At 53.4% G+C, this 15,469-nt stretch overlaps 1 protein-coding gene across 3 annotated transcripts in view; it reads left to right on the forward strand.

Annotated features, from left to right (window-relative positions):
* Positions 1–14,136, forward strand: part of PER1 (period circadian regulator 1) — a 36,830-nt gene extending 22,694 nt beyond the window's left edge. For 2 of the 3 annotated variants that reach the window (XM_060256511.1, XM_060256508.1), the window contains 5 exons: positions 2,983–3,707; positions 4,768–4,948; positions 7,828–8,023; positions 10,289–10,439; positions 13,296–14,136. In XM_060256511.1, the coding sequence (XP_060112494.1) occupies positions 2,983–3,707; positions 4,768–4,948; positions 7,828–8,023; positions 10,289–10,439; positions 13,296–13,538 (1,496 nt within the window). In that variant the 3' untranslated portion in view covers positions 13,539–14,136. Of the gene's footprint in view, positions 1–2,982; positions 3,708–4,767; positions 4,949–7,827; positions 8,028–10,288; positions 10,440–13,295 lie in introns of those variants that run through there. The other variant, XM_060256512.1, reaches the window with a different exon arrangement.
* The last annotated feature ends 1,333 nt before the right edge of the window (positions 14,137–15,469 follow it).

Below are 15,469 nucleotides of genomic sequence, written 5' to 3' on the forward strand. Positions count from 1 at the left end.
AAGGGCGGTCCCCGGGGCACGAGGCGAGGGGGCAGACTCCCCTCTTAAAAAGGAAGGAGGGACGGTGGCTCAGTGGCAGAGCAGCTGCATGGGAAGCAGAAGGTCCCAGGTTCAATCCCCGGCATCTCCAACTAAAAGGGTCCAGGCAAATAGGCGTGAATAACCTCAGCTTGAGACCCTGGAGAGCCATGAATGGGGCTATGGCTCAGTGGTAGAGCATCTGCTCGGGAAGCAGAAGGTCCCAGGTTCAACCCCGGCATCTCCAACTCAAAAGGGTCCAGGCAAATAGGTGTGAAAAACCTCCGCTTGAGACCCTGGATAGCCACTGCTGGTCAGGGGAGGGACGGTGGCTCAGTGGTAGAGCATCTGCTTGGGAAGCAGAAGGTCCCAGGTTCAATCCCCAGCATCTCCAACTAAAAAGGGTCCGGACAAGTAGGCGTGAATAACCTCAGCTTGAGACCCTGGAGAGCCATGAATGGGGCTGTGGCTCAGTGGTAGAGCATCTGCTTGGGAAGCAGAGGGTCCCAGGTTCAATCCCTGGCATCTCCAACTAAAAGGGTCCAGGAAAGTAGGTGATGGAGATGGAGGGGGCTTGGCTCAGTGGTAAGAGCCACCTGCTTGGTAAGCAGAAGGTCCCAGGTTCAATCCCCAGCATCTCCAACTAAAAGGGTCCAGGCAAGAAGGCATGAAAAACCTCAGCTGAAGACCCTGGAGAGCCACTGCTGGTCAATGGAGGGACGGTGCCTCAGTGGCAGAGCATCTGCTTGGTGAGCAGAAGGTCCCAGGTTCAATCCCCAGCATCTCCAACTAAAAAGGGTCCAGGCAACGAGGCATGAAAAACCTCAGCTGGAGATCCTGGAGAGCCGATTAGACTGAGTAGAGTCTGAGTAGACAGACTTTGATGGATGCAGGGGGTCTGATTCAGTAGAAGGCAAGTTCATATATGTTCATTTGAACCTGGCTTTAAGGGAGGGATGGTGGCTGAGTGGTAGAGCATCTGCTTGGTAAGCAGAAGGTTCCAGGTTCAATCCCCGGCATCTCCAACAAAAAAGGGTCCAGGCAAATAGGTGTGAAAAACCTCAGCTTGAGACCCTGGAGAGCCACTGCTGGTCAGGGGAGGGACGGTGGCTCAGTGGTAGAGCGTCTGCCTGGTAAGCAGAAGGTCCCAGGTTCAATCCCCGGCATCTCCAACAAAAAAGGGTCAGTGGTAGAGCATCTGCTTGGTAAGCAGAGGGTCTCTTCAATCCACTAAAAAAGGGTCCAGGAAAATAGGCGTGGAAAACCTCAGCTTGAGACCCTGGAGAGCTGCTGCCAGTCTGAGTAGACAAGATTGACTTTGATGGACTGAGTGGAGGGACGGTGGCTCAGTGGTAGAGGATCTGCCTGGTAAGCAGAAGGTCCTAGGTTCAATCCCCAGCATCTCCAACTAAAAAGGGTCAGTGAAAAACCTCAGCTTGGGACCCTGGAGAGCCGCTGCCAGTCTGAGTAGACAAGACTGACTTTGATGGACCCAGGATCTGATTCAGTAGAAGGCAGCTTCATATATTCCTATGTTCAAAATATGTGATGCTGCTTCCAGGAATTTAATTCCAAACGCTTTATTGAATGCTCCCCCGCTAAATTTGTGCCCAAGCTCTTAAGGCTTCTTCGTTGGGACCATGTGACTGTTATAATTTAACATCATAGGACTCTAGGATAACGCAAAATAAAATAAAACTTTTATTTGCCCAATAAGCATATTGGTTTCAAGATGTTTATAGCTTAATTCTTTAGTGAATAACTTTTGACAGAGGTTTCCCTCTTTCACGTCACACGCTCCTCCCTCTCAAGTCCTCCTTTCTCTTCCTGACTCAACTTTCAGACCGCTTCTGTCCCTCGCACTCCTGTAATGCTGTGACCATATTAGGTTTTGTCTCTCTCTTTTGCCCCTGGTACGTCCTCGATAGTATTCTGCTTTTCTTCTCTAGAACCTTAATGCCTTTCACAGCACTAATACGGGATTCTAATCAAAAGTTTGTTTCTCGGGCTCTGCAGAATGCTGACTGACCACGATTGACTAAAACTGTGGCCATTTTGCTGAGAGTTCACTGCTGACCTTTCTCTCTCTCCCCCACACACATACTTTTGATCTCTGCCCACGCTCAATCACCAACCAATCGCCTCACTCCCTCATCCCGCCTCTTCCAGGCCCCCTTTCTCTATAGCAGCGGGTGGCCAAACTTGCTTAACATTAGAGCCACATAGAATAAACGTCAGATGTTTGAGAAGAAGATATTGGATTTATATCCCGCCCTCCACTCCTAAGAGTCGCAGAGCGGCTCACAATCTCCTTTATCTCCCTCCCCCACAACAGACACCCTGTGAGGTAGATGAAGATATTGGATTTATATCCCGCCCTCCACTCCGAAGAGTCTCAGAGTGGCTCACAATCTCCTTTATCTCCCTCCCCCACAACAGACACCCTGTGAGGTGGGTGGGGCTGAGAGGGCTCTCACAGCAGCTGCCCTTTCAAGGACAACCTCTGCCAGAGCTACGGCTGACCCAAGGCCGTTCCAGCAGGTGCAAGTGGAGGAGTGGGGAATCCAACCCGCTTCTCCCAGATAAGAGTCTGCACACTTAACCACTGCACCAAACTGAGAGCCTCAGGACTCGAATGTCAGACATTTGAGAGCGGAAAGGATTGGAGGGAGAAGGGAGAGAAAGAGGTGGACAGAAAGCAACTTGAAATGCATCCTCCAAGCTGCACCCTGGCTTGGCTTGGAGAAGTGATTTAAAGAGAGAACTGCCTTCTCCAAGCCAGCCAGTGGGGTTGTGGGGACTTCGAGAGCCGCACCGTATGTGGGAGACAGCCACGGTTTGGCCACCCCTGTTCTGTAGTAACTTGCCGGCAATTAAAGGAAACACACGTGCATCATTCCAAATCATGACAGTCCGCTGTCTTCCCTCACTGTTTCCCTCACGGTCTCCCTCCTTTTCCCCCAGGGCACAAAGGCCCACGCCAGGGAGCTCGGGGTCCCGGCTGCCGCGGCCGCAGCAGGAAGTCGAAGGCCAAGCGCGTCAAGCAGAACAAGTCGTCGGACAGCAGCAGCTCCCCGCAGAACTCGACCGCCCCGCCTCAGGCCCCGGCCGCTCCCTCCTGGCCTCTCTCGGGCCACTCCCAAGCCAGCCTGCCCGCCATGCCGTACCCGGCCGTCGTGCCCACCTACCCCATCCCCGTCTTTCCCCCCCGGCCCAGCGCCTCCCCCTCCACGGAGCCCTCCCAGAACACGCTCCCTACCGCTCAGTTCCCCCCACCCCTGGTCACTCCCATGGTCGCCTTGGTCTTGCCCAACTACGTGTTCCCCCAGATGAACAGCCCCCTGGCCCAGTCTTACTTCCCCAGCGGGCCCGTGTTCCCCTTCGCCCCCCAGCCGGGCAGCATGCCCATGCCAGGTCCTGAGGCGGGCACTCAGGCGCCCTCCCGCTCCTCCACCCCGCACTCCATGAGCCAGCCCGAGCGGGCCGAGTCCCCGCTCTTCGAGTCGCGCTGCAGCTCCCCGCTGCAACTCAACCTGCTGCAGATGGAGGAGATGCCCAAGCCCTGCGACCGCCCCGAAGCAGTCGGCGGCAGCCAAGCGGGGCCAGCCGGGACCGCAAGCGACTGGGCCGGCGTCTCCAACGGGCAAGGCCTAGCGAGCGAGCTCAGCACGCAGAAAGAAACATGCATGGTAAGTCCTTTTCTCCCTTTCTCGCAATACGAGAACTCCTGGGCGCTCCGTGGAATTGCTGAGCAGTCGGGTTAGAACGGATCAAAGGAAGTCCTTCTTCACCCAAAGGGTGATTAACATGTGGAATTCACTGCCACAGGAGGTGGTGGCAGCTACAAGCATAGACAGCTTCAAGAGGGGATTGGATAAAAATACGGAGCAGAGGTCCATCAGCGGCTATTAGCCACAAGGTCTAGATGGATCTCTCTTTCTGGGGCAGGGATGCTCTGTATTCTTGGTGCTTGCGGGGGGGGCACAGTGGGAGGACTTCTAGTGTCCTGGCCCCACTGATGGACCTCCTGGTGGCACCTGGGTTTTTTGGCCACTGTGTGACACAGTGTTGGACTGGAGGGGCCACTGGCCTGATCCAACATGGCTTCTCTGATGTTCTTATGTGACACAGAGTGTTGGACTGGATGGGCCATTGGCCTGATCCAACATGGCTTCTCTTATGTTCTTTTGTGACACAGAGTGCTGGACTGGATGGGCCATTGGCCTGATCCAACAGGGCTTCTCTTATGTTCTTATGTGACACAGAGTGTTGGACTGGAGGGGCCACTGGCCTGATCTAACATGGCTTCTCTTATGTTTTTATGTGACACAGAGTGTTGGACTGGATGGGCCACTGGCCTGATCCAACATGGCTTCTCTTCTGTTCTTATGTGACACAGAGTGTTGGACTGGATGGGCCATTGGCCTGATCCAGCATGGCTTCTCTGATGTTCTTATGTGACACAGAGTGTTGGACTGGATGGGCCATTGGCCTGATCCAACATGGCTTCTCTTGTGTTCTTAAGCCCTGCCTGCCTGGGCCTGAAAGCACTCCCAGGGACATCTGGTTTCCCCCCTGCTAGCTGTGGAGAGCTGCCCAGAGTCTCCCCCCTCCCCCATTTGAAACTAGGAGCCATCAAGGGATGCTGCTGCTTCCAAGGGCCTCGTGAACTGTGTTTTCCTGCTGCGTTGTTGTCTCCACCCGGGATCCTGCTCTAACTGCCTCCTCCTGCCTCTTGTCCCCTCGCAGGTGGAAGCGCACGACTCTTCCAACAACGACGCCCTGTCCAGTTCCAGTGACCTCCTGGACCTGCTGCTGCAGGAGGACTCGCGCTCCGGGACGGGGTCCGCGGCTTCCGGTAGCGGCTCTGCCGCCTCGGGCTCGATGGGCTCCGGATCCAACGGGGGCAGCACGTCCGCCAGCGGCACGAGTAAGTCGCAACCCCCGCCTTTCTCCTAAGGGGCCAAGGGGAGCGAGTTTGGCCCGCTTGGCTTAACCAGGTTCCGTTTCTGAATAGCGGTGGTGTGATTGAAGCTTGAGCTGCCGGAGCAGCTGAGGTGTGATTTCCCCTGACAGTACAGGCGTTTTCCCAACCCCATGTAACAAAACAGCCAAAATTAGAAACAGTGATTGGCAATCGAGGCCTGGTGCTTTGCAGCCAGTGGTTCCACCCTCGCAACGGAAGGTGGCAAATCCAGGGGTGGTCACTCATGAGCCCTGGGGTGGGCTCAGGAGATGTGAACCAGCCTGGGGGTGGGGCAGAGCCATCCCGAAAAGGATCCTGCCCGTTGCTCAAACAACCAGAATCGCTGTGCTGAAGAGTGGGAGCTACCCCGGATCCCCCGGGGCCTGCCGTTGTCAGCTGTGGCCTTGGTGAAGCGAGAGACCCTCTTCTTTTAGCAAGAGATAACTCCCTTGTGGTGCCCAGTGGTCCCTCTAGCCACGTCCCTGCGAGGAGGCCAGTCTTAGGAACTGACTACCAGGGCACTTTAAGACTAATCTCAAGAGAGAGGCCGAGCTCTTTTCACCTTCCCCCAAGGTTGCTGCCACCAGACTGGTATTTTCCAGGGCCCAACCCAACCCTGTTTCCCCTGAAGGATCAACAACTTCCAAATGACCAAAGAGAAGCTTATGGGATTCACACTCCCTTCTGAGTAGGGCTGAAAGGCACTAGTCCAGGGGTGGCCAACGGTAGCTCTCCAGATGTTTTTTTTGCCTACAACTCCCATCAGCCCCAGCCAGCATGGCCAATGGCTGGGGCTGATGGGAGTTATAGAAGAAGATGATATTGGATTTATATCCCGCCCTCCACTCCAAAGAGTCTCAGAGGGGCTCACAATCTCCTTTCCCTTCCTCCCCCACAACAGACACCCTGTGAGGTAAATGAAGATATTGGATTTATATCCCGCCCTCCACTCCAAAGAGTCTCAGAGCGGCTCACAATCTCCTTTCCCTTCCTCCCCCACAACAGACACCCTGTGAGGTAAATGAAGATATTGGATTTATATCCCGCCCTCCACTCCAAAGAGTCTCAGAGGGGCTCACAATCTCCTTTCCCTTCCTCCCCCACAACAGACACCCTGTGAGGTAGATGAAGATAGTGGATTTATATCCCGCCCTCCACTCCACAGAGTCTCAGAGGGGCTCACCATCTCCTTTACCTTCCCCCCCCCCCACAACAGACACACTGTGAGGTGGGTGGGGCTGAGAGGGCTCTCACAGCAGCTGCCCTTTCAAGGACAACCTCTGCCAGAGCTTTGGCTGACCCAGGGCCATTCCAGCAGGTGCAAGTGGAGGAGTGGGGAATCGAACCTGGTTCTCCCAGATAAGAGTCCGTGCACTTAACCACTACACCAAACTAGGCAAAAAAACCCATCTGGAGAGCTACCATTGGTGACCCCTGTGTGACTAGTCCCTTCTGCAAGCCACTGAACCAAACAAAAGGTTAAAACAGAATTTATTCTGACAGTACAGGTATTTCCCCAACCCCTTGTAACAAAACCGCCAAAAGCTTTCAAAGCCATCTAGTTACCTTGACCCTCAAGCCAATTGTAGAGAGCTAAAAGGTTCAGAGTTCCGCAGGCACTCCCTTCTGGGACGGTCCGGCCAAATCCGCCAGAGTTCCCAATATGAAGACTGAAACCAGGAGGTTTCTAGCCCACCAGCCTGTAATTGGCAGTCGAGGCCTGATGCCTTTCAGCCGGTGGTTCCGCTCTTGCAGCGGAAGGTGGGAAATCCTGTTGAACTTCGGTCACTCGAGCTTAACCCTGGCACTACACCCCTGCTTTCTTGGGGGTTTTAAACTGAGGGCGGGGCGCTTTTTTTTGTAGCAGTGACTCCTTTGCCAATCCCCGATGTAGCCAATCCTCCAAGAGCTTCCAGGGCTCTTCTTGCCTACTGTAAGCTCCAGGAGGACTGGCTACATCAAGGGGGCGTGGCCTAATAGGCAAAGGAGGAGTTCCTGCTACAAAAGAAGCCCTGTATTTGTGTATTAGGCCACACACCCCTGATGTAGCCAATCCTCCAAGAGCTTGGAATTCTAGCAGGGGCTCCTTTGCATATTAGGCCACACACCCCTGATGTAGCCAGTCCTCCAAGAGCTTGGAATTCTAGCAGGGGCTCCTTTGCATATTAGGCCACACACCCCTGATGTAGCCAATCGTCCAAGAGCTTGGAATTCTAGCAGGAGCTCCTTTGCATATTAGGCCACACACCCCTGATGTAGCCAATGCTCCAAGAGCTTCCAGGGCTCTTCTTGCCTACTCTAAGCTCCAGGAGGATTGGCTACATGAAGAGGGCATGGCCTAATAGGCAAAGGAGGAGTTCCTGCTACAAAAGAAGCCCTGCATTTGCATATTAAGCCACACCCCCTGATGTAGCCAGCCCTCCAAGAGCTTGGAATTCTAGCAGGGGCTCCTTTGCATATTAGGCCCCACCCCCCAATGTAGCCAATCCTCCAAGAGCTTCCAGGGCTCTTCTTACAGGGCCTACTGTAAGCTCCAGGAGGACTGGCTACATCAGGGGGCGTGGCCTAATAGGCAAAGGAGGCGTTCCTGCTACAAAAGAAGCCTTGTATTTGTGTATTAGGCCACACCCCCTGATGTAGCCAATCCTCCAAGAGCTTTCAGGGATCTTCGTACAGGGCTCCCTGTAAGCTCCAGGAGGACTGGCTACATCAGGGGGCGTGGCCTAATAGGCAAAGGAGGAGCTCCTGCTGCAAAAGAAGCCCTGCCTGGGGGTGATGCACACGCTCCGGCTTCCTCGTTCTCACGGGGCCTCTCGCTTCTCTCTCCTCCCGGCTCCCTCCAGCCAGCAGCAAGAGCAGCAACACCAGCAAGTACTTCGGCAGCATCGACTCCTCGGAGAACGACCTGCGGGGCAAGAAGCGGGCTGAGGCGGCGGACGACAACGAGCACTTCATGAAGTACGTCCTGCAGGACCCTATCTGGCTGCTGATGGCCAACACCGACGACAAAGTCATGATGTCCTACCAGCTGCCCACCAGGTGAGGAGGCCGGGCTGCCTCGGGAGGTGGGGGCTGGGGGGGGGGGAGGCTCCTCCTCGGGAGGTTTTGAAGCAGAGGCCGGATGGTCGCCTGACAGCAAGGCTGATTCCGTGGAGAAGGAGGGCAGGAAGGGCTGCATCAGGACTTAGTTCTCGTGGCTTCTTCTCACACACCCAGGGAAATGCTGCTGGCCGCTTCGTGGTGTCAGTCAGCAATTTTTCTCCAGGCTGGTTTGGCAAGGGATCCTGGAGGTTTTTTTTTTTTTTTTTGCCATCTTCTGGGCACGAAGCAGGAAGACATGGGGAGTCGTTTGTGACTTTCTTGCATTGTGCAAGGGTTGGACTAGATGCCCCTGGAGGTCCTTTCCAACTCTATGCTTCCAGCCAGTTTGGTGTAAGTGGTGAAGTGTGTGGACTCTTTTCTGGGAGAACCGGGTTTTATTCCCCCCTCTTCCACTTGCACCTACTGGCATGGCCTTGGCTCAGCCAGAGCTCTTGCTAAGTAGTTAAGTGCAGACTCTTATCTGGGAGAACCGGGTTTGATTCCCCACTCCTCCACTTGCAGCTGCTGGCATGGCCTTGGGTCAGCCAGAGCTCTCTTATCTGGGAGAACCGGGTTTGATTCCCCACTCCTCCACTTGCACCTGCTGGAATGGCCTTGGGTCAGCCAGAGCTCTGGCAGAGGTTGTCCTTGAAAGGGCAGCTTCTGTCAGAGCTCTCTCAGTCCCCCCCCCCCACCTCAAAGGGTGTCCGTTGTGGGGGGAGAAGATATGGGAGATTGTAAGCCACTCTGAGTCTCTGATTCAGAGAGAAGGGCAGGGTATAAATCTGCAGTCTTCTTCTCCCTCCTCCTCCTCACTTAAAAGAGTTAATATGCATTGAAAAAGTTTTGGGGTTTGACCTTAACCAGCTTACCTGTAGGATTTCTTTTATTTTTCAAAAAAAAAAAATTCAAGTGCTCTTTTGTTTTTCCTATAATTTTTTTAATTAAAAAACCCCCAAAGTCCCTAAAATAGACCCGGATGTGGAGTATGAGTCCTGCATCCAGTCACCCCCTTTCTCCACCTTCTCTGACACAGCCTGGGGGTGTCCTTGTTCCATAAGCCCCACCTCCTTCCCCCAAGGTCTGCTGCCCCTCCTTGGAGCCCATGCCTGGCCCCTCCTGATGGCACCTGGTGCTTTTTGGCCGTTGTGTGACACAGAGTCTTGGACTGGATGGGCCTTTGGCCTATTCAACATGGCTTCTCTTATGTTCTTCTGTGACACAGTGTTGGACTGGATGGGCCATTGGCCTGATCCAACATGGCTTCTCTTATGTTCTTCTGTGACACAGAGTGTTGGACTGGATGGGCCTTTGGCCTGATCCAACATGGCTTCTCTTATGTTCTTCTGTGACACACAGTGTTGGACTGGATGGGCCATTGGCCTGATCCAACATGGCTACTCTTATGTGACACAGAGTGTTGGGCTGGATGGGCCATTGGCCTGATCCAACATGGCTTCTCTTCTGTTCTTATGTGACACAGAGTGTTGGACTGAATGGGCCATTGGCCTGATCCAACATGGCTTCTCTTATGTTCTTATGTGACACAGAGTGTTGGACTGGATGGGCCGTTGGCCTGATCCAACCTGGCTTCTCTTATGTTCTTATGTGACACAGAGTGTTGGACTGGAGGGGCCATTGGCCTGATCCAACACGGTTCCTCTTATGTTCTTATGTGACACAGAGTGTTGGACTGGATGGGCCATTGGCCTGATCCAACATGGCTTCTCTTATGTTCTTATGTGACACAGAGTGTTGGACTGGAGGGGCCATTGGCCTGATCCAACATGGCTTCTCTTATGTTCTTCTGTGACACACAGTGTTGGACTGGATGGGCCATTGGCCTGATCCAACATGGCTACTCTTATGTGACACAGAGTGTTGGGCTGGATGGGCCATTGGCCTGATCCAACATGGCTTCTCTTCTGTTCTTATGTGACACAGAGTGTTGGACTGGATGGGCCGTTGGCCTGATCCAACCTGGCTTCTCTTATGTTCTTATGTGACACAGAGTGTTGGACTGGAGGGGCCATTGGCCTGATCCAACACGGTTCCTCTTATGTTCTTATGTGACACAGAGTGTTGGACTGGATGGGCCATTGGCCTGATCCAACATGGCTTCTCTTATGTTCTTATGTGACACAGAGTGTTGGACTGGAGGGGCCATTGGCCTGATCCAACATGGCTTCTCTTATGTTCTTCTGTTCCCCCCCACCCTTGCAGAGACCTGGAGAAGGTGCTGCAGGAGGACCGGGAGAAGCTGAAGCAGATGCAGAAGCGGCAGCCCCGCTTCACGGAGGAGCAGAAGAAGGAGCTGTCCGAGGTGCACTCCTGGGTGCAGAAGGGTGCCCTGCCCAAAGCCATCAACATCACGGTGAGGAAACGCGGTGCTTGGCAGGGAAGGGGTCGAGGGATCGGGACCATCCGCTGCTTGTGCTCGCTTTAGCCCGGTCCTCTGAGGCCGGGGGTCTCTGACCTTTCTGACCTTGCCTGCAGGGGATTCCTGGCACCGGGTGGCGGGCCACAAAATGGCTGCCCCGGGAGGTGGAGCCAGAGAGGAAACGATTGCTGCGGCTTCACTTCCGTTCCTCAGGGAGGATCCTCGGGCTGTGGTGGCAGCTGCTGCCCAAGCAGCATTTTTTTTTTAAATCTGCACAGCCAATCAGAAGCCTTGCTGTGCAGAAACCCCACTGGCCCCGCCTACTTTTCTGAAAACGCTTGAGGGCCTTCAGGGAAGGTGTTGGTGGGCGTCGTGGTGCCACGTTGGAGGGTTCTCTTGCCCATACCCGTAGAAGAGAGCACGGACCATGGAACTTCTCCGTAGACGTGAGGGCTGGCAGGGCGTTAGGGAAAAGGAGCTGTGTGTGCGTGTTACGATACATCGGTCTAAATCAGAGGCGTCGAACTCGTTTGTTACGAGGGCCGGATCTGAACTAAATGTAACCGTGTCGGGCCGGGTCACGTGTGCCGTAAAACGCAGTGCCGGGTACCGGAGGTATAAACTTTATAAAGGAAACAGGCAAACCCAGATAAATGTCATTATTTGTTACTCAAAATGCAAACAAAAGCAATTGGTTCCAAGCAGTGAAAGCGTTTGATTTACTGGGGAACCCAAAAGGCTCCCAGTAAATGTATTTAATAATATGCAAGATGGCTAGATTGTTTCCAAGGGAAACCATAAAAGGGCAGGGGGGGGGGGAGTGCCTTACTTTTCCATACATACCAGTTGCTTGCAGGCTGGGTAGGCTGGTTCCATTGCCCACTTCCCTGGATCCCCTAGGCAGGCCGGTTCCATTCCATGTTTGACACTATCCCCCCCCCCCCTTTTTAATTAACAGTTTTTAATTTTACAGATTCAAATACAAAGAAAAATATTCCTTGTCACCAAACTATGAAGTACAAAGCAGAATACCAGGACGTAGCTTGCCATACTTCAATTTTGATTGTTTTTACCTTTTAAAAAATACATTTTCAAGTAAAGAATCATTTGGTAAAATTTCACGTTCTGTCAAATTGGTTTACCGCAGGATACGATACCACGGCGTATTTGACAACTCTGATCGGCGCTCCCTCGCTAGCTCACAGGTTTTGAGCCCGCACATTTTTTACTTCACTCAGGAAAAATGGCCCCAGAGCGAACCAATTTATTAAGCAGCTTTAATGTCAATAGCTCACGAAGTAGAATTTCTGCTCACGAGGCTCCGCAGCTTAGATCAGGGGTGTCAAACATGAAGCCTGGGGGCTGAATCAGGCCCCTGGAGGGCTCCTCTCAGGCCCCCGAGCAACTGGCTGTCATCTGCTTCCTTCTCCCTCTCTTGCTTCCTTCTGCATCTCAGCTTGCTTTGCGCAAGGCTTGCTCAATCGCACAGGAGCTACAGAGCAAAACCTCAGTTTTCTCCATTGGCTGAGGCTCCTTCGCCTCCTGTTCCTTTGGGGAGGGAGGGAGAGAGCCAGAGTTACGCCCTGCCCCCAGTCCCCTGGGGAAGGGAGGAAAGGGGAAGAGCTTCCTTTGCCCACTTCCCTGGATCCCATGGGAGAAATACAAAGGAAGCACCTTTAAGACCCAACAAGTACTGATGTTTAAAGCATGTTTTAGTTTAAGTTAAAAAGTTAAAGTTAAAAAAAGTTAAACGTTTACTTTAAGTTAAAAAAAACCCTTTAGTCATATTTGTCTGTGTCCTTTATAAAGTTTATATCTATGCTTTGTTGTTCAGTCGCACAATCGAGTCCGACTCTTTGCGACCCCATGGACAAAGTCACGCCAGGCCCTTCTGTCTTCCACCATCCTCCGAAGTCCGCTCAAATTCATGTTCGTTACATCAGTAACGCTGTCCAGCCATCTCCTCTTTTGCCGTCCCCTTCTTCTTTTGCCTTCTGTCTTTCCCAGCATCAGGGTCTTCTCCAGGGAGGGCTCCCTTCTCATTGGGTGGCCAAAGTATTTGAGCTCCAGCTTCAGCATCTGACCCTCCAGGGAACAGTCTGGGTTGATTTCTCTTAGGACTGACTGATTGGGTCTTCTTGCAGTCCAAGGGACTCTCAAGTCTTCTCCAGGGAGTGCTCCCTTCTCATTTGGTGGCCAAAGTATTTGCGCTTCAGCTTCAGCATCTGACCTTCCAAGGAACAGTCTGGGTTGATTTCCCTTAGGACTGACTGATTGGGTCTTCTTGCGGTCCAAGTGACTCTCAAGAGTCTTCTCCAGGGAGGGCTCCCTTCTCATTGGGTGGCCAAAGTATTGGAGCTTCAGCTTCAGCATCTGACCTTCCAGGGAACAGTCTGGGTTGATTTCCCTTAGGACTGACTGATTTGATCTTCTTGCAGTCCAAGGGACTCTCAAGAGTCTTCTCCAGTGAGGGCTCCCTTCTCATTGGGTGGCCATAATATTGGAGCTTCAGCATCGGACCTTCCAGGGAACAGTCCGGGTTTATTTCCCTTAGCACTGGCTGATTTGACCTTCTGCTACCTAATCTTAAATAGGTACACGCATGGCCCGGCCCAACAAGGTCTCATTGATGTCAGATCTGGCCCTCCTAACAAATGAGTTTGATGCCTCTGGCTTGGAGGCAGCATTGCCCCTGATCTAAATCCGTTACCCCGTGAGAAACCTGGCTCTCCCAGGCTTGTGCGAGAGATTGAAAGAGATCCCGAATCCTGACGCCAAAGTTCTGGCACTCAACCCCAAGGCAGTCACCCAGATGCTCAACACGTCTCCCCTTCTTTCTCCCTCCCCCAGGCCTGCGTGGAATGTGGCAGCCACCCCACCGCCAAAGTCGCTCCGCCGTACGACGTCGAAATCCACGACATGGAGCTGAACGGCCTGCTGGAGCCGGTGCCGATGGACGAGGGCAACGGCGGGCAGAGCTGCCTGCCAGCTTTGTCCCAGGAGACGGCCATGGAGGAAGAGGAGGCCGGGCTGGAAGCAGCAACGCAACAGCAGCCGTCTCAGCTAGAGGTGCCAGCAGAGGACTCAGGCTAAGCGCTGGAGGTGCCAAACCACAAACTGCACCTCCCCAACCCGAGATTCCGGGGTGGGGGGGAGGCGTCGCATCTGCTTGCCCAGGACTGGGGAAAGCGTGGCCACGTGGCAGGCAGCGCCTAGAGGGGGGGCACTTGCCGCAGCTCTGCCTCCCGCGGCCGTCACCTGGCCGGAAAGAGAGGCGGCTGGCAGGCCCCTGTCCCCGGCCCCGCCTCAGCCAGCCGCGTGATCTGCAGGAGAGATTGCGGACGGCCAGTCGGAACGATGCGCTCAGGCCCGGCCTGGGGCGGCTCCCGGGCTGCAGACGGGCTCTTCGCCGCTGGGCCCAGCCGCCCCTACCTACCCTTGCTGCCTTACGGAAGAAAATGCTCCCAGACTGCCCGCAAACGCTGGGGTGGGGGGGGACCAGGGGCGAGGGGGGGAGGGAACCGATGGTAATTTATTTTTGCAGAACTGTCTGTCCATCGATGTTTTTTTTTTTCCTGTTGTTGTTAAAAGACTTTCTTTTTTTACTGATCCGCGAGCGAGCTCTTGATGGGCTTGTTTGTGGCACTTGACAATAAAAAAACCAAAATAAAATTTGGAGAAATGGAACTGGCGCGCCGCGGGTGGCAGAGGCTTTGTGTGCTTGTTTCTCGGGGCAACAGAGAACCTGGGGGGAGGAAGTTGGGGCTTTGCAAAGGGAAACACCCCCCCACACACACACACACACACATGCAGCAATCCGTACTTTCATTTTCTGCCTTCGCACTGGCGGAGTCTCTGGTTTCCTACCTTCTTTTGTCCTGAAAAGTCCCCAGATATTTCTTGATATTTTCTCTAATGGCTTGCAGCTTTGCAAAGGGAAACACCCCCCCACACATACACATGCACCAATCCGTTCTTTCATTTTCTGCCTTCGCACCGGCGGAGTCTCTGGTTTTCCCACCTTCTTTTGTCCTGAAAAGTTCCCAGATATTTCTTGAACTGGACTTGGCAACCCAAATCCTTCCTGAGCTAAGACAAAAACAAGTGAGCCGGAGGCTAATAAAAAATCTGTGAGCTAGCTCACACTAACTCAGCTTAGAGGGCCCACTGGTTGAGGTTCTCTTGGTTTTCGCCACCCTGTTTTCCCTCTTCCCAGAAATCATTCTTCCAGTTTTCTGCATAGCACTTGAGAAGATTTTATAATGGCCTTTTTAGACGGCAAGAGCCCCATAGAGCAGAGTGGTAAAGCTGCAGTACTGGAGTCGGAGCCCTCTGCTCACAACCTGAGCTTGATCCCAGCGGAAGCTGGTTCAGGTAGCCAGCTCCAGGTTGACTCAGCCTTCCATCCTTCCGAGGTCGGTCAAAGGAGTCCCCAGCTTGCTGGGGGGAAAGCGTAGATGACTGGGGGAGGCAATGGCAAACCACCCCGTAAAAAGTCTGCCGTGAAAACGTTGTGAAAGCAACGTTACCCCAGAGTCGGAAACGACTGGTGCTTGAACAGGGGACTACCTTTACCTTTAGAGCTCCATGGCACAGAGTGTTAAAGCTGTATTACTGCACTCCTAAGCTCTGCTCACAACCTGAGTTGGATCCCCGGTGGAAGCTGGGTTTTCAGGTAGCCGGCTCAAGGTTGACTCAGCCTTCAATCCTTCCAAGGTCGGTAAAATGAGTGCCCAGCTTGCTGGGGGGAAAGTGTAGATGACTGGGGAAGGCAATGGCAAACCACCCCGTGAAAAGTCTGCCATGAAAACGTTGTGAAAGCAACGTCACCCCAGAGGCGGAAACGACTGGTGCTTGCACAGGGGACTACCTGCCTTTTAGACAGCACTTTTATAGACCAATGGAAAGAATTCAGTGAGTTTTAATTAATTTAAAAAAAAAAATAAGTTGCTGTCCTTGATGGGAACCCCTTCCCTTTGCGGAGTCCCAAAGGAGGCCTTTCATAAAAGGAAGAAGCTGCTAAG

Source organism: Heteronotia binoei, chromosome 15 (assembly GCF_032191835.1).
Source record: "Heteronotia binoei isolate CCM8104 ecotype False Entrance Well chromosome 15, APGP_CSIRO_Hbin_v1, whole genome shotgun sequence".
Taxonomy (NCBI): Eukaryota; Metazoa; Chordata; class Lepidosauria; order Squamata; family Gekkonidae; genus Heteronotia; species Heteronotia binoei.